General features: G+C 40.1%; 2 protein-coding genes across 6 annotated transcripts in view; both read right to left on the bottom strand.

Moving 5' to 3' along the window:
• Positions 1–1,440: 1,440 nt before the first annotated feature.
• hipk1a (homeodomain interacting protein kinase 1a) lies at positions 1,441–18,942 on the bottom strand. Of its 2 annotated transcripts, none has more exons than XM_021317095.2 (16): positions 18,580–18,942; positions 15,779–16,518; positions 11,656–12,029; positions 11,436–11,559; positions 9,998–10,117; positions 9,810–9,896; positions 9,543–9,724; positions 9,282–9,432; positions 7,642–7,846; positions 6,740–6,858; positions 6,504–6,652; positions 6,250–6,402; positions 5,208–5,363; positions 4,411–4,607; positions 4,164–4,294; positions 1,441–2,407 (listed from the first exon to the last, which is right to left on the bottom strand). In XM_021317095.2, exons 1-16 carry the CDS (start codon positions 18,617–18,619, stop codon positions 2,030–2,032), a joined length of 3,306 nt encoding a protein of 1,101 aa, XP_021172770.2. In that variant the 5' UTR covers positions 18,620–18,942; the 3' UTR covers positions 1,441–2,029. The 2 variants fall into 2 exon arrangements, with proteins under 2 accessions (XP_021172770.2, XP_012718998.2); XM_012863544.3 differs by having other exon boundaries at positions 2,030–2,407; positions 6,504–6,655.
• A 2,878-nt stretch (positions 18,943–21,820) lies between these two features.
• acap3a (ArfGAP with coiled-coil, ankyrin repeat and PH domains 3a) overlaps positions 21,821–26,348 on the bottom strand; it is an 86,235-nt gene continuing 81,707 nt past the window's right edge. For all 4 annotated transcript variants that reach the window (XM_036141690.1, XM_036141692.1, XM_036141691.1 and 1 more), the window contains exon 25: positions 21,821–22,601. In XM_036141690.1, the coding sequence (XP_035997583.1) occupies positions 22,495–22,601 (107 nt within the window). In that variant the 3' untranslated portion in view covers positions 21,821–22,494. The remainder of the gene's footprint in view (positions 22,602–26,348) is intronic.

Below are 26,348 nucleotides of genomic sequence, written 5' to 3'. Positions count from 1 at the left end.
CTTAGAAGAAATCAATGCCTGGATGTGCCAAAACTTTCTTCAATTGAATAAAAACAAAACTGAAGTAATAATCTTTGGACCAATAGAGGAGCGATCAAAGGTTAGCACACAGCTTCAGCTAAAAACCACTGATCGGCCCGAAATCTGGGAGTAGTGATGGACTCAGACCTGAACCTTCAAAAGCATCTAAAGACAGTTACAAGGTCGGCTTTCTATCACCTGAGGAACATTTCCAGGATTAAAGGACTGATGTCTAAGCAGGATCTGGAAAAACTAATCCATGCGTTTATTTTTAGTAGAATTGATTACTGCAACAGTGTTTTCACAGGTCTGCCTAAAAAGTGGATCAGACAGCTGCAGCTGATCCAGAACACTGCTGCCCGCGTCCTCACTAAGACTAAGAAAGTAGAGAACAGGGACCCAGTTCTAAAGTCCTTACACTGGCTCCCTGTATCTCAGAGAATAGAGTTTAAAATACTTCTGTTAGTTTATAAATCCCTGAATTAGCACCTAAATACTTCACAGACTTGTTATCAGGGCATCAACCCTCCAGACCACTCAGGTGTTCTGGCTCCAGCCTGCTCTGCAGAACCAGAACCAGAACCAGAACCAAACATGGAGAAGCAGCATTTAGTTCCTATGCTCCACTTATCTGGAACAAACTTCCAGAAAACTGTAAAAGTGCAGAAAGCCTGAGTTCCTTTAAATCAAGATTAAAAACCCATTTGTTTAGGATTGCCTTTGACTAATCTAGTGTTTTACTGTTTTTAATGTTTTTTGTTTCTACATTCTATTCCTACTTGCTTTTATTCTGTTTAATCTCCCTATATTTTCATTATGTAAAGCACTTTGCATTGTCTCTGTACTGAATTGTACTATATAAATAAATACGCTTTGCCTTTCCTTGCTTTAAGATGACAGGAGACGTGTCCAAAACAGGTAAGATATTTACCACTCATCACAGCTCCACAGAACCTTGCATAAAATAAAATAAAAACAAAACAGGGAACACAGATTCATCTTTTGGGTATTTTATTGCATACATACATAGGTTTCAGCGTCACGGTTCCCTCTAGCGTTGCACTTAACACAGCAAGATGCACGGACAGCCATCACATTAACAAACCCACGACTTGCTCAGAAGCAGCAACATACCGAACATTAATTCATCTCTCAACTGATTATCTTTTATCAGAATTGCTTCAAACCAAATGCAGTATTACGTTCCCCCCCCCCCCCCCAGCCCTAACCCCACATAGACTTTATACCCAGTTGGACATTTGGTGGACATTTTACTACACAGACACCACTTAACATGACAAAAAAAAAAAAAAACTGTACATTTTTCCCCAACAGAATGAACGCTTGTGCTGTATATAGTATACAGATTAGTTTCTAATCTGTCTGAAGAAACTGTTACAAACGTCGGCTGAAATCTACTTCTTCACACACACACACACACACACACGGCCTGTTATGGGAGGCATCCTTCGACTCGCTGTCACATAAAACACATCAGCACGGAGCACGGCACGTTAACTTTTGCTTTAGAATAAAGTTAAAATACATACACACTACATTCATAATTCATACATATTAATCCAGCTGACCACAATGTGCAGACGTTACGCGTTTTAAATAAAAAAGGAAGCTGCCCCAACAAAGGCAGCCGAGTTTGTAAATGAAACTCTTGACGGTTCTGTCAAAATGAAAACTAAAAAACAAAACAAAAAAAAGCAGCAAGTTCTGGGTTTTCTTTTTTTCTTCCCACACGCCGTACATACACCCTTTACTTTCAGTAAAAGGGTCTTCAGAGACTTTCACCAAACGGGCTGCGCTGGTCGTCATGTTGCAGCAGAAATAAGAGTCGAGCAGATTAAAACAACCTAGAACCGTTTTTAAAAGAACAGCATTTCTGGGAGCACAAGCCACTTAATGTGAGGAAGGGGAGAAAAAAAAAAAAAAAAAAAGGTCTGTGCTCATTTCCAGACTCGGTTCTGGTTCTGGGACAGTGTTGCCATCCCGGCCGTCACAGGTAAGGGGGGTACTGGTTGAGCTTCCTCGGGTAAGCAGCACCGGCGCGGTGGAAAGGTTGAGCCTGCGGGTTGCTGTACTGTCCGTTCGCGGCCCCTCCCAGGGCCAGGCCGGCATTCTTCTGCAGCAGCGCCAAGGAGGAGTACGGCCCGCTCGGCCGGCCGCCCTGCATCTGGTCCACGGCCTGGGACACGGAGGCCAGGGCGGCGGAGGCTGGATAGGTGTACAGGTTGGGGGCTGAGCTGAAGAGGGCGCCGTCCTGAAGGCGGTAGGACGAGTGGGAGGAAACGGGCGGCGGGTACGTGGGCTGGCGTCGGAGGGAGCCGGCGTTTCCTGCGTGGCCGTGCGAGGACGCCATCACGGACTGCTGCACCTGAAACAGCAGAGCCAAGACCAAGATGTTTCTTTATTGCAAAAGCAAAATGGCCGACTTGCAAAACAGCGAACACTTAAAAAGGTATCTTAATACAGTTTAATGCCTCATGAATAGGCTTGTTACTGTTTAAGCAAAACCGTGTGACTTTAACATAACCTTCATGGTAGCCGTGCACATCTACTTTTTACATTACTGTGGTGAACAGGTGGGTCTTTTTGCAGCCTCTGACAGGTTTTCTCCCACTGTTGTCCTGTATTTATCTTCATCCATGTTCAGGTGAAAAGCATCCCCACACAATGATGCTGCCACCGCTGTGGGGATGGTGCGTTCAGGGTGATTTGCAGCGTTTTTCCACCTGGGACAAAAAGGTATATTTTGGTTTCATCTGTCCAGAACATCTTCTCCCACGAGTTTGCTTCAGGACTTTCTTCTTGCTTCCCTTCCATTAAAAGGCCAGATTGAAGGAGTGGTAGACTAATCGGCATCCTGTAAGCAGGTCCGCCTACCTGAGCTGCGAATCTTTGCAGCTCCTCCAGAGTTATCCCCTGCCTTTTAGCTCCTTCTCTAACGTTCTCCTTGCCCATCCTGTCACTTTAGGTGGACGTCCAAGTCTTGGTAGGTAGCTCCATGTTCAGATGATGGACTGAGCAGGTCTCTGGGAGAAGATCAAAGCTTGAGATGTTTTAGCACCTAAACCTGCTTTAAACTGAACCAGAACGTTCTCCCCAAACCTGTCTGCTGGGTTCCTCGGTCTGCTGATTGTCGACTAATGTTCTCCAACAAACCTCTGAGGGCAGAAACTGAACAGCTGTATTTGTACTAAGGTTAAATAACTCACACGGTTTTTCTCTTTACTTAGCAGCATAGGAGCTAAATGCTACTTCTCAGCATTTAGTTCCTATGCTCCACTTAACTGGAACAAACTTCCAGAAAGCTGTAAAAGTGCGGAAAGCCTGAGTTCTTTTAAATCAAGATTAAAAACACATTTGTTTAGGATTGCCTTTGACTGTTCTAGTTAAAACATCATTAGTTTCAGTTTGTAGTCCAGCTGTTTTTAAAATCATTACTATTTGCTTTTAGTTTCAACTTTCCTGTTTTATTTTGTTTTAATTTTCCTACATTTTATTCCAACAGATTAGTTTTTTTTTTTTTCAGTTTTTATTTCCCTATATTTTAATCATGTAAAGCACTTTGCGTTGTCCTTGTACTGAAATAAGCCAGGGGTCACCAACTCAAGCCTGTTCTAAAAATAGCACAACCCTCCAAGGGGGGGCCGCATCCAAAATGTAATTTTATTCAGTTGCTCTTTCTTTCTAATTCTAATAATTTAATTATCAGGAAAAAAGCATAAAAATGTGTTTATTTTAGATAAAGTTAGGATGATCTCTGACTCTTCTAGTTCAAAAGGTACTGCGCCCTTCTTATGGCGCAGTACCAATCAAGTAGCTCTCAGGTGCAAAATGGTTGGTGATCACTAAGCTATGCAAAAAAAAAATAGCTTTGCCTTATTAGCTTGAATAGCTGACTTTAAGTCATTTGGGCTTTTTTTTTTTAAAAGGGGCTGCATAAAAACAATTCTATGTGATTAAATAGATTTGAAGAGCTTTCATCCTTTTCTGTCTCATGTATAGTTATGCGCTGCTTTGTATTGGTTATTGGTCGATCGCTTTAAATCCAAGCTTGTGGCAGTTGCAACGAGACAAAATGTGAATACTTTTAGCAACTCTGGTGATGCGATCGTCACCGCCGGTACCTGACTGAGGTTAAGGGGCTGAGATCTGCTGGACGCCGCGCGCTGATGCCGATCGGTGGTGGAGTCCCCCGAGCGACACGACAGCTGGGCGGACGCCTTCTTGGACTTTCCGGAGCCTCCTGCAGCTTGATCTGTTGGTGCGGGGTCAGAGAGGAAAAGGCGTGATTTAAAGGTGCCTGTAAGCCGTGGCTTTAAGGTTTAAAAACAGGGCGTGCGCAGACTATGAGGATATTAAAGTGAACCGGACCCATAGCTGCCGCTGGCTTGGAGGCTGCGCCCTCCCCGGGCTGAGTCTTCACAGAGGGCATGACGACGGCCAGAGACTTGGAGGGCTGCGACTTGGTCTCGGTGCTCAGGGGGCTGCTGCTGCTGGAAGAGTCCGAGTCCTGGGAGTCGTGCACCGTCACGCAGCTGATCACGTTTGTCCTCTGGCCCGTTCCAGAGCTGCAGGGGAACACGGCAGGAGAGTAAAGCGCCATAGCTCTGGGGGGGCTAAAATCAGAGTAACAGCATAACCGAAACGCACACGTCAGGAAAAAAAAGCGATTTTAAAAACACAACTTAAAGTCTAAGTAACCGTGAATGTACATATGACATCATCTGCCTACTCCGATTTCTTTTGTATTTTTATTCTTACTTTTTCTCATTTTCTTTTTGATCCACTGTATATAGGAAGATACACTGTACATAACTGATGCACCTTTTCCTACTTTTGGCACCTTCTTCTTACTATTGATTGACTATTGAGCTGATGTGACAAGTGAATTTCTCCAATGTCAGATCAATAAAGCCTATCTTAACTTATCTTATATTAAAGCTATATCTGTGCGTTACCGCCACCTGCGGGTGATTTTAAGTGTGAAAAGAGCCACACCGTTAATTTTATTGGGACTAATTTGCGTATGTGCGAAAGGCGCCAATTCTTGTTCGACCCGGGAATACGGTCCCAGTAAATTAGTGGGACTTACGTGTGAAAGGGGCTTGATTTAGCAAAGTGAAACCTCATGTTTCTACGCCACTTGTTCAAGCTTGAGTTTAGCTCACCAGGCAGCCATGACCTTCGCCTCGCCCTCGTCCTCCGAGTCGCTGTGGATGGTGATGATGCTGACGGCGGGGCTCGGCGTGTCAGAGATGACGATGGGCTGAGACTGGTCCCCGGGGAAAGAAGCGCTGTGGACAACAGTGGAAGCCGAATGCAGCCTGAAAGGCAGGAGGAGAGAGAACGATGTGTTTCCACTGCGTAGCTGCAAGCCGCTCAACCTTTCAGCTTCGAGGCCTGAAGCCATACTTATCCCCCATAATGCAGTGTTTTCACTTTTCTGAATAATCTGCAGTATAGGGGTAAATAATGTTGCCTAGTATGTTTCTTAAAAAAATGTATGAAAATGTATTTGGGTTATAATTATTAGATTTTTTTTACCAGTTATTTCTTATATTGGTTTTGAAATGCTTAAAAACATCCACATTTTCATACAAATATTTCTGAGACCTCCAGCTCTTAAAAAAAACCTGCTGTATCGATTACGAGTGTTGTCAATTATCTTTAAAGTATCTTTTATAAAATTGCATAGAAATATTCATAATAAATGAATTATTATTATTATTATTATTATTATTATTATTATTAAAACTATAAGACAAGTTTATATAATATATATAATATAATATAATAATATATATAATATATATAATAATAATAATACACACACACATTATATATATATATATATATATATATATATATATATATATATATATATATATCTTCTGACTGTGTTTTAAAGGGTAAAGCATGTTTCTACTGATTTAAAGAGAACCCTGACAAATAAACATTTTGTTTTGATCAGAAACATGAATAATTTAATTCAATAAACAGATAATCATCATAATTAACTTAAATAATAAAGGTTTTAAAATCTCTGCATGTAATTATCACCCTATAAGATGTTTCATTTAGTAAATTCAGTTACTGGAATATGTGGACTTTTCAATACTATTCTGATCTGTTGAATGGGTCTGCATATACAGTATGCACGTGTTTTTATCCAGTAGGATAACAACATTTTACTCAGGCTGACTCGGGTACCTGGCTCTGCTGTCGGCATGCCGGGCCTTCGACCTCTTGCCTTGTTGGGACCTCACATGAGCGGCCCCTGAGCTGTGGTTCTGCACGGCCGCCGGGCGTCCGGCACCAGAGTCCTGCTGGTTGACTCCGTCATACTGGTTGCCATTACGACCCCTGAGAGGACACAAAAAAAAAAAAAAAAAGGCATGCCACGTTTGGTTTTTGGACACAATCGCATTTGCAGTCGAGGCAGAGTCCTGGCAAGCTGAACCCACCTCCATCCAGCACCCTGGTGGCCATCAGACACCGGAGCTCCCACGGGCGACTCGGGCACCACGGCCTGGCCCGGGTTGTGGATGGACATGCCGGGCATCTGCTGCCAGGTGGACGGGATGAGGATCTGCTGCGTTCCTGCTGGCCAGCCCTGCTGTGTGTTCACGCATTTAAACAAAAAAAAAAAAAAAAGTTAAATGTAGAAGTTCAGCCGGTTCTGGTGGGCGGCGGGTCGTACCTGTGTCAGCATGCTGGGCTGCAGGTGGAGAGACTGGGAGGACTGGTTTTGAGCGACCAAGGGCACCGAGCTGTCCATTCTCACGGGGTAACCGGACGGCTTACTGGTGGTTTGGAGACCTATGAGGAGAAAAACAGGCAGATCCCACCAAGCGTGTGTTTTAGCTGGTTGCCAGCTCTCTGTGTGTTCAGCTTAGGGCTGAACGATTTTGTAAAATAATCTAATTGCGATTTTTTTCTTAATATTGTGATTTAATGCGATTTTTTTTCCCAGTTTAATTTATCATGTGTTTCAAAATATATACAAACAACAAATCAATTTGTTTCCTCGCCATGTGGATTAGTTGCTAAAAGACCCACAGCATCTAAACGCAGTAATTGCGTTCTGCCTACAATATATTTCAATCAAAATGGCAATTTTGACTTTTCTCCGCATTAACTACAAGCAACAAAAATGGCCTCTAAATAAAGATGATTGTAAAGAAGGACTATTTTAAATTTGAACTTTTAATGTTTCTATTGATCAGAATATTATTCAAAAGAACAGCTTTTAATTTAATTGGACATCAATCCTTGTTGAACATAAAGTGCAAAGTCCAACCAACAAGCAAGTCTATGTATTAAACTGATTGATCAGTACTTAATGCTTTGTATGATTATATAAACTCTAAAACAAGTAATAAAATTAGATTATCTCACTGCTGCAACTGTCTTCCCTTCCATGTGGAGGTAAACCCACTTCAAACATTTTACTGACACCTAATAGACGTGTCTAATTCCCTAATTGTTACATAGCCAAAAATTGCAGACCTCTGCGATTTGGAAATTGCGTTATTTTAAATCACGATTATATTGCAAATGCGACTAATTGTTCAGCCCTAAACGGACGGATTAGTCTCTCACCCTGGATGGTCGGAGGGCAGACAATGAGCGTTTGCTGGAAGGGTTCGGTCTGGGCGCACAGCTGAGTCGGTCTGGTCTGCAGGGGGACGCTCTGCTGGGTCAGGCCCGGGATGTTGATGGTGGCCTGCTGGTAGAGGCCCGGCTGATAGTTGAGCAGCGGCACGTTGCTGCTGAGGGACAGGGACGGGCCCCCCGTAGACGCCATCTGAAAGCCGGCGCACATAAACAGGGTTTTTCAGATTTCAGTGAGTTCATTCATGTAGCACTTTATAGAGTAAAGACTGTTCAAAGTGCTGTAGATAAACAGAAAAGCGTTCCAGCCATTGATAGTGGTGGAACGTCATCAGGCAGTTCAGTAGCGCTCTGTTGCAGGTCACAGATGTCCCAGAGCCTCTGGTTTACATAACATCCAAGAGAAATTAAGATTGCAGGGGAGCCAGTTTAGATAGCAGCATTTGTTTTCCAGTAGAGACTTTTTTTTGTTTTATTTGTCTGCCTTAAAGTACAGACATAATCATTTAACCAAAAGCAGCGTTTGCGTGGGGTTGGGCGCAGCTCACGCAGGTGGAGACAACGTGATTCTTTTATGACTTTATCTAACACGATACGGCGTTGCTGTCTATAGTCACAACCAAATAAATATCCAGTGGCAGCGCAAACAAGAAGTTCTTAGCAGAAACCAACAAAAAAAAATGGCACCCCCGTAGTTCTGTACAAGAAAATAAACAATCTACAGTAGAAAACTGCTTAAAAAATAAAGAAACCAGAGGTAATTTATGTGCTTTACGCTGTTTACACTTTACACTATAGACCTGAACTCATCTTCTTGGCGCCTGAAATGCGGTAGAACGTGCCGATGCGTCACTTTAACAGTCTCTTGCGTTGCAAACAAAAAAAAAAGGGGCGATTTTTGTTTCAGCGAGACATGATTACTCAGTGGGAACGTGATGCCGGGTAAAAGATTCCTGAGGTGGATCTCCTCTCCCTCCTCACACCTACCTCCATTTTGTTATTCTGTTATTTATAAGACTGTAATGTTCACCTGCACTCCTGACTGTTACTATAGTAACAACTGTTTACATGCATCTTGCACTACTCATCATGACTGCATATTGATTTGCACTGCTGACTGTTTATTCACAATTGTCTACATATACATTTGCAATACCGTACTTTAACTGTAATATGCAATTACCTTCCACTGCAATTTAATTTAAATAGCTGCTGTCCAAACTCTAATTATTAATTTTATAGTAATAGCTACCTGTATATCATGCTCACAATTCTGCCTATAGTAATAGCCACCTGTACATATATTCATAGTACATGTAAACTCTGTTATAATAATCATCTGTATATTATGCAACTGTACATATCTGTAAAACTCTATTCATAGTAATATCCACCTGTATATTATATTCAGCACAAATCCAGCTGTAAATTTAGTTCACAATACTATCTATATATATATCTATATCTATATATACATATCTGTACATATCTGTAAAACTCTATTCACAGTAATATCCACCTGCTATTGCACTTCTGGTTAGACCTAAACTACATTTCGTTGCCTTGTACCTGTACCTGTGTAATGACAATAAAGTTGAATCTAATCTAATCAGAGAGTGCGTTCCCACCTGATTGTGTTGGTTCAGCTGGCTGCTGAAGGTGACGGTGAGGTTGGCGGCTGCGCTCGGGGCGCCGCTGCTGGCGAACATGTTCTTCCCGTTCTCAAATGCGCTGCATCTGCGTTTGCATATGTCCATGTTTTGGAAGCAGGACTTCACGCTGGTAAATAAAATAAAAAACAACAGAAATGGATCAAAAATACATAAAAGAGCAGGCATATAAGCCACTCGGTTTACTATTCATCATGGGTCCAGAGTGAGCCGCCGTACTGTGAGCTGTGGGGGAAGTGCAGGAGGTGTGTCATGGTAACAAAAGGATGGTTCAGCGTCTTCATCGGCGTTATCCTCTTGTCGGCGTCGAGAGTGAGCATCTTCTTTAGCAGGTCGATGAACTCCCGTCTGTCGGCCTTCTCTGCCAGGATGTCTGTTCCCTCCAGGCTGGTCATGTTCACCTGCAGGAGGTCGGCGTTCATAAAAATAAAATAAATTAAAAAAAAACAGCAGAGCAATGGCTGTACCACATGTATCCATTCTTACCTGCATCATATCATCCAGGCAGTTGAAGATGTATTTTCTCGCCTCCTTCGACTTGATGCCCATCTCTGCCTCATGCTCTGCAGGTGTCTGCGGCAAAAAAGCAACAAAAAAAAAAAGGAAAAAGCTTATACTAACATGCTGCAGACAAATCTGGATGAGGAAATACCGTGCAGAAAAGAAGCATCTACTTTGAGCCTCCAGAGAGGGTAGCTCGAGTCGGGGCCTCGGTTGAAAAAGCGGCTCGTCTTGGTTCCTGCACTCAGCAGGTACTCTGCTGGGAGACCCTGCGTCTGAGAAATATACCGAATCTGAAGAGAGAGCAGTGCAAAAGAGCTTCAGATACATGCATTCTCATTTATTTATTTATTTTTTTACAAGAAAAGCTGCTGCTTTTTAAATTAGCGTGTAAAAAAAAATTAATTATGGAGGAAAAACAATTAGGGATACATTGAATTTTACAGACATTTTCTTTAAATGGAGGTGGTGAAACTGGATCTTAATGGCTGACAAAAACATAGATTATTGTATGAAAGGTCTAAATACTTATGCATAAAGTGCCTTTTGGATGTATTTGTGCCCCTTTAAAGTGTACACATTTTGTTGCATTAAAGCCATAAACTTAAATGTATTTTAAATCAGACATTCTCGTTAAAAGGTTAAAATGAAGTAGCTCATAAACGCAAAGTCGAAAGGGCAAATTTTCGTTCTGCTTTTACAAACACGGACTGAAAAGAGCTGAATAAGGTTGCTCAGGTAACATGATGAGACCAAAATGTACCTTTTCCATCTATATGCTGACCTGTATGTGGGGGAAAACTAACATCACACATCACCTTAAACAACCACACAGGGAGATATGGTGGTGGTGGCAGCATCATGCTGTGGGAATGCCCTACTTCAGACGGGACATGGAAGTTTTGGAGGGAGCTAGAAAGGGGAAATCGTGGAAGAAAACCTGGCTGGGTGCAGAAACTGCAGACTGGAGTGACGGTTCAGGGCAACACCGCGAGCGGAGTGGTTTAGATCTAAGCATGTTCATGTGTTAGAACGGCCCAATAATTATCCAGACCTGAGTCCAAATAAGAATAAGAGGAAAAACCCAATACATTCCATCTACTCTGACCAAGCTGGAGTTGATTTACATTGAAGAATTGGCCAAATATCCTGGTTTGTGAAAGGCAAGCTTGCAGCTTTAGTTGTTGTCACTGCATGTCTAATTCTTATTTGTAAAAACTTCAGAAAAATCTTTTTAATTTCCTTCCGTGTCACAATTATCCTCTTCTTTTTGCTTATTTGTTACATAAAAATTCATAAAACTGAAGTTTAAAGGCTGCAATGTGATAAAATGTGCAAAACTCCAAGGGGTGTGAATACTTCATCAAGGCTCTGTACATTTCTGCACTGTGCAACCGACCCATTCAGATCTGCAGAGTAAAATCCACAGCCTTTAGCAGAATCTCTGCTTCGAACTAAAAAGAAAAAAAAATAAATAAACGTTTTGTGGAGGTCAATCTTTAAATGTGATTGTAAATCTTCCTCGGTGTGAAAAGACTCGTTCTGAATGAGTCGGGAAGCACATGAAAAGGTCTTTAAAGTGCGTAGCATGCGCAGGTTGGAGCAGACGACCTGGTCGTACTCTGAGGCACCGGGATAAAGGGGCCAACCCAGGAACAGCTCGGCAATGACGCACCCCAACGACCACATGTCGATGGCTTCGCAGAAAGGGAGACCTAGAATAATCTCTGGAGCTCTGCGTGAACACAATTACAGCAAATCATTCACAGACCTAATTAACTCAGAGCTAAAAAAAAAAAACAACAACTTTGTACCACACCAGATTCCTGACCTGTAATATCTGGACTGCAGGTAGGTGGAGCACACCGCTTTGGACACGTGGCTGGCAGAGCCGAAGTCGATCACCTTCACCCGGTACGGCTGCCTCAGCGGGTCCACCAGCATGATGTTCTCAGGCTTCAGGTCGGCGTGGATCAGCCCCAGGCTCTTCAGCTTCATCAGCGCCGTGGCCACCTGCTGCAGGATGGGCCGGATGCACTTGAGCATCAGAGGGCTGAACTTGCTGTGCTTCAGGAAGTCGTAGAGGTTCTGCTCCAGCATCTCGAACACCAGGCACGTGTGGTTCTTGTGTTGGAAACACTCGTACGAGCGGACAAAGTTGAACTCGTCGGCGTTCTCTGTGCTCAGCCTGCTGAGGATGCTAACCTGCAGGTGGAGAAACGAGGGGCAGGGCGGATTCAGAGAGGATACTGGTTAACGAGGGTTCAAATCCTGTATGATTGTGTTTAGAGACAATTCACGCACTAGCTAACTATCTAACAGAGCACTTTGCTCTCAGACTGCAGGTCTGCTGGTGGTTCCTAGAGTCTCTAAAAGTAGAATGGGAGGCAGATCCTTTAGCTATCAGGCTCCTCTCCTGTGGAACCAACTCCCAGTTTTGGACCATGAGGCAGACATCCTGTCTACTTTTAAGACTAATCTTAAAACTTTCCTTTTTGACAAAGCTTATAGTTAGAGTGGCTCATGTTACCCTGAGCTATCTCTATAGTTATGCTACTATAGGCTTAGGCTGCTGGAGGCCATCAGGGTCTGTTTCTCTCACTCTGCTGAGTTCTCCTACTGTTCTCCAATTTGCGTTGTTAGTTGTTAATTCAGTTATTAACTTTTTTTTTCTCTGCCATTTTTCTCTTCATAGAAGGTACACCTGGTCTGGTGTTCTGTTAGCTGTGACATCATCCAGGGAAGACAGATCATCCTCTATTACCCATCTAACATAGAAAGTATTCCTGGATCAATGTGTGCTTCTGTGCTTTCTATGGTCTGTCTTCTCTAACCCCCCGTGGGTCGAGGCAGATGGTCGTGTTCACACAAATTTTCTGGGTCTCATATATATATAGATAGATATATATATATATATATATATAATATATATATATATATATATATATATATATATATAATATATTATATATAGATATATATACACATATAAATATACATATATATACACACACACATTAATAATATATTATAATTACACACATATATATATAATATATATATATATACACATATATATATTAATACTATATATATATACACATATATATATATATATATAACACACATATATAGATATATATATACATATAGCATATTATTAGTATCTATATATATATATAATATACATATATATATATTACTACATCTATTATATTAGAACTATACTATATACATATATCCCTACATAGATATATATCTATATATATAATATCTATCTACTATATACTCTATATATATCTCTATCTATATATACATAGATCTAACCTATATACACATTACTCTATCTCGGTCTCCTCTCTCTTCTCTCTACTCTCTCTCTCTCTCTCTCTCTCTCTCTCTCTCTCCTCTCTCTCTCTCTCTCTCTCTCTCTCTCATCCCCCCCCCCTCCTCTCTCTCTCCTCTCCCCTCTCTCTCTCTCTCCATCTCTCTTCTCTCTCTTCTCTCATCTCTCTCTCTCTCTCTCCTCTCTCTCTCTCTCTCTCTCTCGTCTCTCTCTCTCTCTCTCTCTCTCTCTCCCCCCCTCTCTCTCCCCCCCTCTCTCTCTCTCTCTCTTCTCTCCATCTTCTCTCTCTCCCTATCTCTCTCCCTCTCTCTCTCCTCTCTCTCTCCCTCTCCCTCTCTCTCTCTCCCTCCTCTCCATCTCTCTTCTCCCTCTCCCTCTCTCTATCCCAAGAGACAGATCCTATCCCTATCAGATAGATTCTACCTCTAGATAAAGAAATCATCTATGATACTTATACTATATCTCTATACCCTCTCTCTCTTCTCTTCTCCCTTCTCTATCTTATCGCTCCCATATATCCAATACACATACATATATATATATACATATACGTATATATATATATATACACACCCTCCATTCTCATTTTTCTTCCTTAATCTCTCCTTCTATGGTGACTTTTTTTCTTTTCTCATTTGCTTGCTTTGTTCTTACTGTCCTTTCCTTTCTTTTTCATCCTTCCCTCATTCATTCATTTTCCCCTTGCCTCTCTCATCTCTTCCTTTTTCAACAGAATAGAAATACCTTTATTGTCTCTATAGGGAAATTCAGTTCTGACTGCAGCAAAATCAAGTAGACAGAGGACACCAGACTTACTAGATTAATTAATTTTGAAAAACACTACATTTAAAGCTAAGCTGTACAGCAGAATATAAAGACTTATCAGAAGGGAGAAAAAATACTGTGCAATTTTAAATAGAAAATAAGGGATATTTATATAAAAAATATGAAATGTTAAAGTTTTAAAAACAGGGGGGAAAAACAGCAGACGATTATAGAATGAAAGGTGCAATTTGCTTGAATGTGCAGACAAAAACATTCCCCAAGAAGCTAAAAATCTTTTCATGTAGACTGTAGCATATGTGAGACGGTGTAATAACTTAATCGCATCATAAATCTGTGCAACTATTAGCATGGTTGCACGGAGTCCTCTGTAACGAGGAGAGGAGTGGACCAGTTTTGGTTTAATCTGCTGCCTTAATGATTTTAACGACCGCCCATTACTAAGGGGTGGACCTGTTTCTATTGAATTCGCATGTTATCTAAGCCATTACAAGGCCTTTGTTAGGCAGTAGTATAAAGCTTGTTACTCCACATTACTCCAGACTTTTTGAATTGAGAAAGCTTCCTGGAGAGGAAGCGAAACGTCTTCAACTACGGAAAACAAGTCCAGTTGTTTTGTTTTTTTACTTTTTTTGGAATGACCATGACCTGGATGACTGAGAATCTTCACCAGCATTAGCATGTTGTGAACACTGTGTAGGGAGCAGCAGAGATTATAAAGTCTGACAGCAGCTGGGAGGAAGGACCTGCGGAAGCGCTCCTTAGAGCATCTGGGATGTCTGTCGGTAAAAGAGCTCTGCAGCTCAGCAGCAGCTCCATGCACGGGGTGGGAGACACTGTCCCTCAGGGATGTAAATTTTTCTTACAGTCCTTATGCCTCCAACCACCTGCACTGGGTCCAGGGGACATCCCAGGACCTCTTAAAGGCATACTATGCAACATTTTTCAGTTAATTAATGTGTTCCATACCGTTTTGGATGATTAAATGAGTCATTTCAGGTCGAACAAAGGTTTTCTCGGCCGCCCTGGTGGGGAAATACCGTACTTGCAATTGCAGGAGCCCTCGGCCCGCACCCACAGGCTCAGAAGTCTGTGCATCGTGAGAGTTGGTCTTGCTTTACGGCGAGAACTGCTACACGCCCGCAGTGAAAGGTGTGCTCGCCCGGGTGAACATCGGGCAAGCTTTTTCCGAATGGCGAGAGCTAAAAGAAAAAGAAGGCTGCAAGGCTGATGCGGACCTCGCGTTTCTGCTGATGCGATTGTAAGTAACATTGAAATGGTTCCTCTCTCTCTGTGTGCATGTTCATAGTTTCACTGTGTTAGTCATTGTTTGTACTGCCATTTTTTCCACTTTTTGTTGCGTTCGCCTGTCTGCTAAGCTCAAAACAACCGCGCCTGGCTTGACGGAGAAACCAGAACAGCTGAGCATCTTTACGACAGTGCACTTTTACTTTCGCCCTCTAGGGGGAGCCTCTCTGGAAAATCAACCCTGGTTGCATAGTATACCTTTAATGAGTTTATCCAACCTTAACTTAAATACCTTAACTCCCTAAATACCTTTCTTGCTTAATTCCTTCCTTCCCATTTTCAATCCCAGCTTCAAGACTTCTTGATCAAAAATTTACCAAAAAATGGAAACAAATCTGCTAATTAGAGACTGATAAATTACTCAGTTTGAAGCTGATGCTAAGAACCTGTATCTGATTTTAAAGCTTGCATTTTATGTTGGGATATTTAGATCTGTTTAAGCCGGTTTATTGTAGATGTAACACTTGTCTATCACCACCGCTACATTTTTTTAGATTTCTCAGCACAACCAGCTCACCTCGATTTGGCCCTGCCGAGCATAAGACGGATGGTTCTTCAGTATTTTAATGGCCACGATCTCATTGGTGCCACGCTTCCAGCACTTTGCCACCTGCCCGAAGGTGCCGCGCCCCAGAAACTCGAGCACCTCGTAACTGTTGGAAATGGAGCACAGGATCTCGTGCTGGACCAGCTGGTAGTCGCCCTCGCTGTGGGAGTTGCTGCTTTTGGTGGTGGAGGTGGAGTGAGCGATGGACTGAGCGGTGGTGGTCCCCCCTCCGCCGCCGGCACGGTTCGATACCACCGGCGCCGAGAGCTCCTCCAGGATCTGGACGCTGTCGCTGCTGTCCACCTCCTCGCTCTTCCTCTTCAAGCTGTACTGCTTTTGGTAAAGCTCGCAGTGCTGGGAGGAGGAGCCCGCCTCCTTAATGTGCCGGCTGGAGGAGGTGGAGGAGGAAGAGGAGGAGGAGGAAGCGGGTCCGCGGACGCTCCCCGTGCTGTCCGCGGCCCGCACCACCGTCTGCTCCCTGGAGCCGGCTGCGGGCAGATGGACCTGGTTGGAGTTGTACGCCAGGTCGAAGTTGGCGCCGGAGGTGGAGGGGGCAGCGCCCTGGGACGGGCTCTGCTGGTAGAAGCCGCTCTCCGCCAACTGGTTGGACACATCCCAGGTGGGGTTCTCAACCTTCAGCCTCTTTGGCCGAGAGTAGGCGCTGGAGGAGACGGAGGGGGAGGAGAACACCTGGAGCTGGGAGGACATGTCTGTAAAATAGATTTGAGACAAAATGGACACTTTTAAAGCGATTCAAGGTCAGCGAAGGTGTGCAATGCGGTATTTATAGGCAATATAAAGCATAATACACTCTATAAATATCTGCCTTTTTTTCTACAGTAGCCCACAACGGACAAACCAGCATGTTTCTGTTGGTTAAAATGGGCAGTTTGCCTTTCAAACCTGTCTTTAGGTTGTATGAATTTGATCCTGTTTTTAAGGTGTGAAGCTAATGTTAGCTGAACTTGCAAATCTTAGCATGTTAGCTAGTTATAGGATAGCAGCTAAATGTATCTATTGTTAATTAATATCCTATCGGTACCATGCTCACTAGTGCCAGCATAATAGTTACTGCAGATTTAAATTTTATAACCCAATTACTGTGTTATTGTATAGTTAATCACATCATGAACATTGTACTAATTATATATATATATATATATATATATATATATATATATATATATATATATATATATATATATATATATATATATATATATATATATATATATATATATATGTGTGTGTGTGTGTGTAGTTTATTTTTCCCCATTTATTTATGTGTCATAATAACTCCTTAATTCCCCCCCATCCTCATTTTTGGTGTTATGGAAGTCATTGTTTACCTACACAATTGTTATTATTTTTTCATCTTTTTTTTCTGTTTTATAGTTCAATAAAACAGAAAAAAAACAAATGTATTATGTTCTCCTCACCTGGTTAAGATTTATATTTTAACATGTTGTTACTGTGTCTTAATCGCACAAGTAATTTTATCTGCTTCCACAAAGGTTACCAAGCCCGGAGCCAATGTTTTATTGTTAAGATACTAACTTTATATTTTATATTGTTCTCTGTAGCCCTCTATTTTTTTTTTCTTTTTTTAACTACAGTAGCTCAATTTAGTGCAATTTACTGTGATTTTTCAAGCTGTATGCAAACGAAATTTCGTTTTGTACGCACTTTTGTGCATACAAAATGACAAATAAAGCTGTCTAAAGTCTAATTGTCAAACCAAAAACTGACTATTAATTTTATTTTGTTGCAATTCAACAGCAATGCAAAAACACATAACAAAAATAAACTAAAACTAAAGTTGCTATATTGGAGCAAATCAAATTTAATTGCAGATGAGAAAAGCTCCATACAAAGGGGAGGACATGCACACCACAACCTGTTTTAAAGCTGTGAAGCTAATGTTAGCTGAACTTGCAAATCTTAGCATTTTAGCTAGTTATAGGATAGCAGCTAAATGTGTATATTGTGAATTAATATACTATTGGTACCATGCTATATATATATATATATATATATATATATATATATATATATATATATATATATATATATATATATATATATATATATATATGTGTGTGTGTGTGTGTGTGTGTACCTAAACAATTGTTATTATTTTTGCACTACATAGTTGTAGTAAATAGTTTAATAAAACAGAAAAAAAAAAAAAATGAATTATGTTCTCCTCACCTGGTTAAGATTTATATTTCAACATGTTGTTACTGTGTCTTAATCGCACAAGTAATTTTATCTGCTTCCACAAAGGTTACCAAGCCCGGAGCCAATGTTTTATTGTTAAGATACTAACTTTATATTTTATATTGTTCTCTGTAGCCCTTTACCTTTTTTTTCTTTCTTTTAACTACAGTAGCTCAATTTAGTGCAATTTACTGTGATTTTTCAAGCTGTATGCAAACGAAATTTCGTTTTGTACGCACTTTTGTGCATACAAAATGACAAATAAAGCTGTTTAAAGTCTAATTGTCAAACCAAAAACTGACAATTTATGTTATGTTGTTGCAATTCAACACCAATGCAAAAACACATAACAAAAATAAACTAAAACTAAAGTTGCTATATTGGAACGAATCAAATTTAAGCGTATATGAGAAAAGCTCCACACAAAGGGGAGGACATGCAGAACCTGTCAAGTTCAACATCTGTCTCCTCCTCTGTCTGTCTGTCTGTCTGTCTATCTGTCTGTCTGGTGGAGCAGGGGGAAATAAAGCACCGACGCTGGGCGGAATTACCTGGATTTGTTGACCGAGCACACCGTCGCCTGTCTGACATCTAAGGCCTCAGCATCTTCCAGCCGGAGTCCCGGTCCTGCCGCAGCGGATCAGCTGAGCCCTCGGCGGCCAGACGGAGCTCCGGCTGCGGCGAGACAGGCAGAGACAAGCGGGAGCTAAGCTAACGGCAGCCGGCCACAGGCGTCCGACTCATACCCGGCCTCAGTCCCCGGGTGCATCGTGCATGAAGCGAGCGGAGGCTGTACGCTGACGCCGGAGAGGTCATATGTCTCTACGACGGGCGGCAGCGTCCGGACCGAGCTCCATCCTCACGAGCCGTCGGCCTGCTTCCTGTCCTGGGGACGAACCCGGAGACAAGACGGCGCACTGGAAGCAACCGAAGATTGTCTATTTGAGCGAGACCAGTCACTCCTCCTCAACGCTTGAAATCCATCGCAAGGAGGATAAAAAGAAAAAGAAATCAACCAAAGATCGTCTATTTAAGCAAAGCATTCTCTGTAGCGCAGACATTGTTGTTGAACACCAAAAGTGTTCAAAACGGCATAACTAAATAAAACATTATGAAATAATTATCTGCGGCTCGCTTCGCCATGTTTCTCTTGACTGGCAGGTGAAGTGATTCTGCTGAAAAATGTCATTATGAAATCAAAAGGCCATTGGGAAAATACCATAATGAAATAACATTTTGAAATAAAAAAAAATATGGAATTAAATAAAAATACATAAACAGTGATTTTATATTATTGTGAAAAAATATGAAATAAACTTTATAAGTATTCACTTATTTCACAATTTCAATATTCCCTTTAAATACTTATCTCTTATTTATTCAAGTAGATTGTTATTTCATAATGTTTTATTTATTTAATTTTGAACACTAGGGAGTTCCATATATTACAAGACGCCAAGAGCTATGGAATGAAGGTTGTACCAATATTGTTACAAGTAAAGAACACATTTGTAAATGGAAATTTAACAAAATGCAATCCAGAAATTAAACTTTGAAGAACTTCTTAAGGTTTTGAGAGTAAATTTTCTGTTTTCTCAGAGTTTATTTTAGCGAAAAACATTTTTTCAAATTTTATTTTATACAGATTTTATGTTTTCAAATAAATCTTTTTAAAAATGTCTCTTTTTCAGATTTAGTTTTACAAATTGCATTCTTTTGAAATTGCATTTTACAAATTCTCTTCGGGTGGGCTTTCCTCTGGAGTGAGAAGCGAAGACAATAGCGACATTTTTATTAGTCAATATTTGGGTCAAGAGCCAGAAGAGAAGAAAGTTACTCTCAAAACCTTTTTTTTTTTTTGATTAAGAAGTTTTTCAAAGTTTAATTTCTAGGTTGCATTTTTTTTTTATTTACATTTACAGAACATGTCTTTTTTAAAATTTTCATTTATTCTTTGCTTGCAGCAATATTTTTTTTTTCAGCAATATTGGGACAGAATTCATTCCATTAACTCCATAAAGATCCAAATTCAACGAATTAATGACAAATATTAGGCAGCTGTCTCAATAAACTAGAAATTCATTAATACGTAATAAAGACCTTGCTCAGTAGACTTTAAAGGCGTGGGATGCAATGTAAAAATAAAAACATGATAAATAATCATCAAACTTATTATATTCTTATGTTTAAATGAATGCCTTGTAAAGTTACTCGTTATAATTTCTTTTTTCCTAATAAGTGTGCATTTATCTGTGAATTCTGTTGATAAGTTGAAACCAAAAACGTCCAGTTGGACAAAAGTTTTGATGTGGAAAATATAAGATAAAGGAGATCATGTGAACAGAAATAAATCTTAGTTGGTTTTTAAGTAAATTCTGAACTTTTACTTGAAATAATGGAATGAAAAACAACCTGCATTATGGGAATTAATTTTTTTTTCCCCCTGTACGTCTCCAGACTTGGGAGATGATCAAATCAAATCCCAGCCTTTTGCAGACCTTTCAAGACTTTTTTATAGGAACCCAGTGTAATTTAAATGCTTTGCACTCTTTTTGTTCCAGTTTAATTGCCTTTGAGATAAACAACTTCTTCATTTATTACAAATGAAAATCTTTATTAGGGTTGTTATTTGAATCATCTTATTAATTAGTAAACAAATATAGTCAGGCTTGTTTAGCTATTTTCTAAATATTGCCACCATTTTCTCCCCTTGTTCCGTAATCTGCTGCTCAGCGTTATCATTTCATGACTATAGAGAGTTAATACGAGGAGCTCTATGATCTATCTAGATTCTGAGACATAGCTCTTATAATATCGGAGTATTACATGATCTGAACTCACGGTTGACTTGCATGACAACTCAGTTCAGGAAAGACTGGCAACTGTCTTGAAATTTCAAACTATAAATATAAGTAAAGCTCAAATAATTATAATGTGGTAAATTTTCACAAAGGAAACTTACACATTGAGGAACATTTTTCAAACCTTTATTTCTTGTAATTTTGATGATTATGGCTTTCAGGTAAGATCCCAAAACTGAGTGTCTCAGAAATTTTGATTAGATCAATAAAAAAAAGTATATATTTTAAACAGAAATGTCAGGCTACTGAAAAGTATGTTTTACTCAAAGCTTGGGGCTCCTCTTGCATAAATTGCTGCATCAGTGCAGCTCAGAAAGCCAAGGTTGCTTTAATAGCTGATAGTTTCCAACTCTTAACGTTTTCATAGTATTCTAGTTTTCTGAGAAAAACGAATTTGGGGTTTCATTTTCTTTTACAATTACAAGAAACAAATGCTTTAAATAGTTCCCTCTATTTGTAATCAACCTATGTAATGTTTGAGTTTCACTTTCTGAAACGTGTGACAACAAATATTGAACTTTTTCACAATATTATCATTATTATTATTTTAGCTGTACTTGTAGTCTTTCACATTGTGGAATAATTTCCCAGAAAAGACAGCAAATATTGCATCCTAAAGTTCATTGTTGATTTCCTCCCATCTTGGCATTGTGGTAACACTCACCAAAGGCCAAAATGTAGGAAATAGCTAAATCTCTGTTCTCATAAACGTTGTCATAGTTTTCAAAGTTTTTCATCTCTGGAAATAATAATAATAATAAAAATGTATACCGTGCACAACATTTTATAGATTTTGTTTAACAATAAGTAACTACTTATGTTAAGTAGTAGTGTTGAATTGCTGGTGTTGCATTTTTAAATCCACATTTCAGTAATGACCCAAATTACCACTATGAGGCGCTACTGTTTAACCAACAAGGAAACACTCAAACAGGTCAAACAAACAACTTTTATTTGCGTTCGTCTCTCATTTAAGATATATTAACAATTTATTTTTTGCTTCTCCAGCATTCTTACAGGACAACAAAACCCCATCTCTTAGTGGTAAAGCAAAGTACATTCAAACAAAACACTGCAAAGACTAGACCAGCGTAGCCAATGCAAAATAGAAAACATTTGTCAAAATAGGCTGTAGATTAAAAGAAATAACACTGTATTGTATGATGATGATGATGATGATAATGACTAATATAACATTTCCTAGCTGTAGTTAAATTTAAGTTTAAGTATGAAATTGTAATGCATGCATACAGAAAATAAGGTAATAATGGGATTCCTTCAATGAACAGGACACTTTTGGCAGAAAAACATGGTAATATATATAGATATATATCTATGTATAGATATATATAGATATATTTTTGTTTCCTAAGAGGAGAAGACCAGCAAATCCTCAGAAAAATTGTCCTACCAAAATAAAGTTTTATCTGAGATACAGTCCATCTAGCTTGAAGGTGTTTCCACTTTAAACTTCTTTTTAATGGAGTACAGGAAGTGGTACACTACGATGAGTGCAGAGGTTTCTCCTCCAGGTCCACTTATCGTCTCCCGGCTCTGACTCCAGCAGGAAGGGGAGCCGCTCCTCCTCTCCAGACGTCCAGTGGACTACCTGAAGGAGTGTCGAAAGTGCAGACTCCTGCGCTTCAGCTTCTCCGGGTTGTGGGAGGCCATGTGGGAAAATTCCTTGAAGATATCTAGGTATGTGGTGTCTCCTGGTGGGATACAAAAAATATTGGGGAGTCATTAATGAAAAAAAGGACCAGGACTTTTCTTTTTTCTTTTCCTTGAATGAACGCAGAACAGAATAAGAGCAAAAAAAAAAAAAAAAAAAAAAGGAAAACACACAGAAAGGAAGGCTTTGAGGCACCCTGAAGCTTCCTCTCTTTCAGCGTCCCAAACACTGAGCATTCACGCCTCTCGATGCTATGGTAACGTTTCAGTCTACACCCACAACAGAAGCCGCCGTGAATTGTCCTGGGTCTGGCAAGGCTTTCAGGATTTGCCATGTAAAAGGAAAATGAGCGTCACTCTTGTGAGAAACAGCCTTAAAACAGGGGGGGGGGGGGGGAACTGGAAGTTTCATCAGTTGGCCTACTTTGTTTTCAACTCTCGTCTTTGTTGCTCAGAAGCAGCATTTCTGCTTATTTATTATCACTACGTATTTACTGCTCCCTAGCTCTTCATTACAGATTATCCCTAAAACAGGTCCGCACTCAGGTGCCCTGCTACTTAAAGCTTCATGGTTCCACCCATCTGCCTCTTATTTGCACCCAAACTTTGCTCTCAACTACCAAAAAATAAACAAATAAATAAAAAAATACTGCAAAATCACCAGCTGTTTGATTAGATTTTCCTCAACTCAGAAGTGTTTAAGGGTGTAAGTTTCCTTTTCCATACAACATTATTGTTTTAGGTTCCTGTTTGGATAGCAAAAAGTAGATCAAAAGACTTTTACTAAAATATATATATCTTCTATTTGCTTATATAAAATGATGCTTGGATTACTGTAGCTATCTGTATGCTGATTTTGCTGCTTTATTTTTTTGAGTCTTTTTTAGGATGGCTTCCTGCCTAAATGGTCTGGCACAATTCAAACCTTGGACTTGTATTTTTGTTACAAAACATTTGTTAACTACAAACTATGTTATCAAGATTTTCATGTGATTGAGTAAAAGAGTAGAACATAGTTGCAAAGTCAAAAGACAATGATACATGGTTTTCAACTATATACATATATATACACACACACATACTCATAAAATCTGAAAAGTGCGGCATGAATTTGTATTTTGTCACCTCCTTCATTCTGCGGCCCCATCCAGACGAAGAAGGCAAATTTTCATAAACAATTGAAGGATCATGGTGCAAGAGTTTTTCCAGAGCTTTTGCACAAGTTTGCCCCCTCTGGCAACAAGCTGAAATGACACCAGTGTTGTGCATGCGCATTGGGAGAAGATGAAAAGCATCTGCCGCTGCGACTGCACACGTCTTTTGTTTAGAGGCATCATGTCTTCTGAAGTGAAAAAGCTATAAACATTGAAGTTAGCCCGTGTTCTCTCGCTAATCCATCAAAGGTGGCAGCGACCCAAAAAGTAGCCAGGTGAACAACGGTGCATAGAATCAGAATATTTTATTTGTCACCACTTGTTACCGCGGCAAAACTTCTCTTCGGCTACTCTAGTTCACATTACAGTTCACATTACACATAATGAAGGCAAATAAAAAACTAACAACAAGCATGCAATGAACAAGGGTTACTTTTTTTAGTACGGTGCTTATTGACCAATGATGATTGAGGCTTCGTTCACAGAAATATGCATTAAGATATTCAGATATGGTAGTATGCAGGTAGGCAGTAACATGAAGGTGATTGTAACGTATGACGGGTTAGTAACTGAGATGATTTTAAAGCATTGGACTGCAGTCTCCCATCAGGGGGCGATTGCCCTCACAGCTCTTGGGAAGAAGCTGTTTCTAAGCTTATTTGTTTTGGCTTTGAGGCTTCTGTTAACCTTTAAACTTGTGCAATTCTTCTTTAAGAAAAAAATGTCTGTCCACACGAGAGGATGCAGTATCACTGAAAACACTGTAGTAGGTATACCGGGCCCATTGGCGGCGCTGTGACACTGCCAAAGTAACATTCGACAAACACCGGGCATGCGTAGACAACTGATGTGAAGTAAATACAAACATTTTCAAAGGTTTAATATGATCTTTATGTGAGTTTGCAGGGGGCACAGCATGTAGGACTCATTAGAGAAGGAAGAATCCAAGGACGCTACTAACAGCTATAACAGAGGCAACGTGTATTAGCATGAATGCAACAGTGGACCATCTTTGTTGTTATTTGTGAGAATGAGGCACATGCGGATTATGGAGAGAGGCAAAGCTGCCGTCATCGTTTCATAAGAGATGTGGCTTGCATGTGAACACAGTAACGTGAAACTGGCATTTTTGAAATGTATCCACTCTGAGACTTGTTTTCAAAAATCATCATTTACAATCTCCCAAAACACCGGACCTGTGTGGACACAGCCTAAGCGACAAAATACTTTTGCCGATATACCTAAACACTATGTGTGGACGGAGCGTAGTATCCCAGATATCCCCCAATTAGAAATAAATTCAAACTGTGTGTAATTTACTTTCTGAATAAATCCACCTGCTCTGTGAAGAACGCAGAGCATTAGTGAACAAACAACATCATAAAGACCAAGGAACATATGAGATACCTCAGGGCTGGTGGTGGGGAGAGGTTTTACAAAAATAGCCCGATCTTTAAAAATCTCACAAATCTATACTGCAAACATGGCCGCCATTCTAAACTAGCAGGATGGGTATGGAGAGCATTAAATCAGAGAAGCGTTGGCCTCTAATGAAGAATGGCAAGAATAAAGTCATCGTTGACAACAGCTATAGTCGTGTTAGCTGCCGTGTGATGGAAAACTAAAACCCAGGGCACTCCATTCCCAATGACTCTCAACCTTGGCAGCATCACCTCGTGGAGCCGTTTCTTTTTCAGCAGGGGCAGGGAAGCTGGTCAGAGTGGATGGGAAGCTGTATGGAGCCAAATACAGGGCAGAAAACCTGTCAAAAGCTGCAAAAACCTTCAGACTGGGGCTGAGGTTCACCTACTAGCAACAATGATCCCTCAACATTTCATATAATCACAAATAAATCCCAATAAAAACATTAATGTTTGTAGTTTTAAGACGACGAGATGCAGAAATGCACAAGAAATGAGTATTTTGTGGAGGCTTTGAAAGGTAAATTTAATGTTATTTGTGTATTGTTAACTACGCCATGCAGTTGAAGATATTTACTAAGAAGGAAGTAAAAAAAAAGGAACATCAAAACATGTTAGTGTTTAGTCACATTGTTTATTTTCAGTATCGTTATAAAGAGAACAGAAGGACTACATATATAGTGTTGATAAGCACAAGTACAGTATATTCAGAGAGAAAGAGTTCTTGCAATATTAAAAAAAGTTAACAGATAAAAGGTGTAAAGAGAAAACAATACAAGGAAGTTAGAAAAAGGGATGTCAAAAGAAGAATGCATTAACAGGATTTAGTATACACTATAGCCACTGTACATACACCACACTGTACAACACATAATCGTTCATCGGCTTAATGGAAATGATTGTTAGTCAGTCACAACATCTTTCATTTAAAAACGATGAATTTTGTTGTGAGATACTGCACAAAATAAGAAAAAGGCTGCATGAAAAAAAGTGCTTTTGGTCCATCAGTAATGAGAAAGAAGAGAAAATGAGTGAGCTGCCCTTCTCGTCACTGCAAATACCTGGCAAAATATTTATGTGGCAAATATAAACCCGGGACTGCGCAATAAAATCTGGAAGTGGCTTAGGAAAATATAGCTTGAACAGAAGGTAATAAGAAATGTTGTCAAATAAAAAAGTAGGTCATTTCTCAGGGTATTTGGGTTTCCATTCG

This window comes from Fundulus heteroclitus, chromosome 1 (genome assembly GCF_011125445.2).
Source record: "Fundulus heteroclitus isolate FHET01 chromosome 1, MU-UCD_Fhet_4.1, whole genome shotgun sequence".
Taxonomy (NCBI): Eukaryota; Metazoa; Chordata; class Actinopteri; order Cyprinodontiformes; family Fundulidae; genus Fundulus; species Fundulus heteroclitus.
This window is presented reverse-complemented; position numbering and strand designations above follow the sequence as displayed.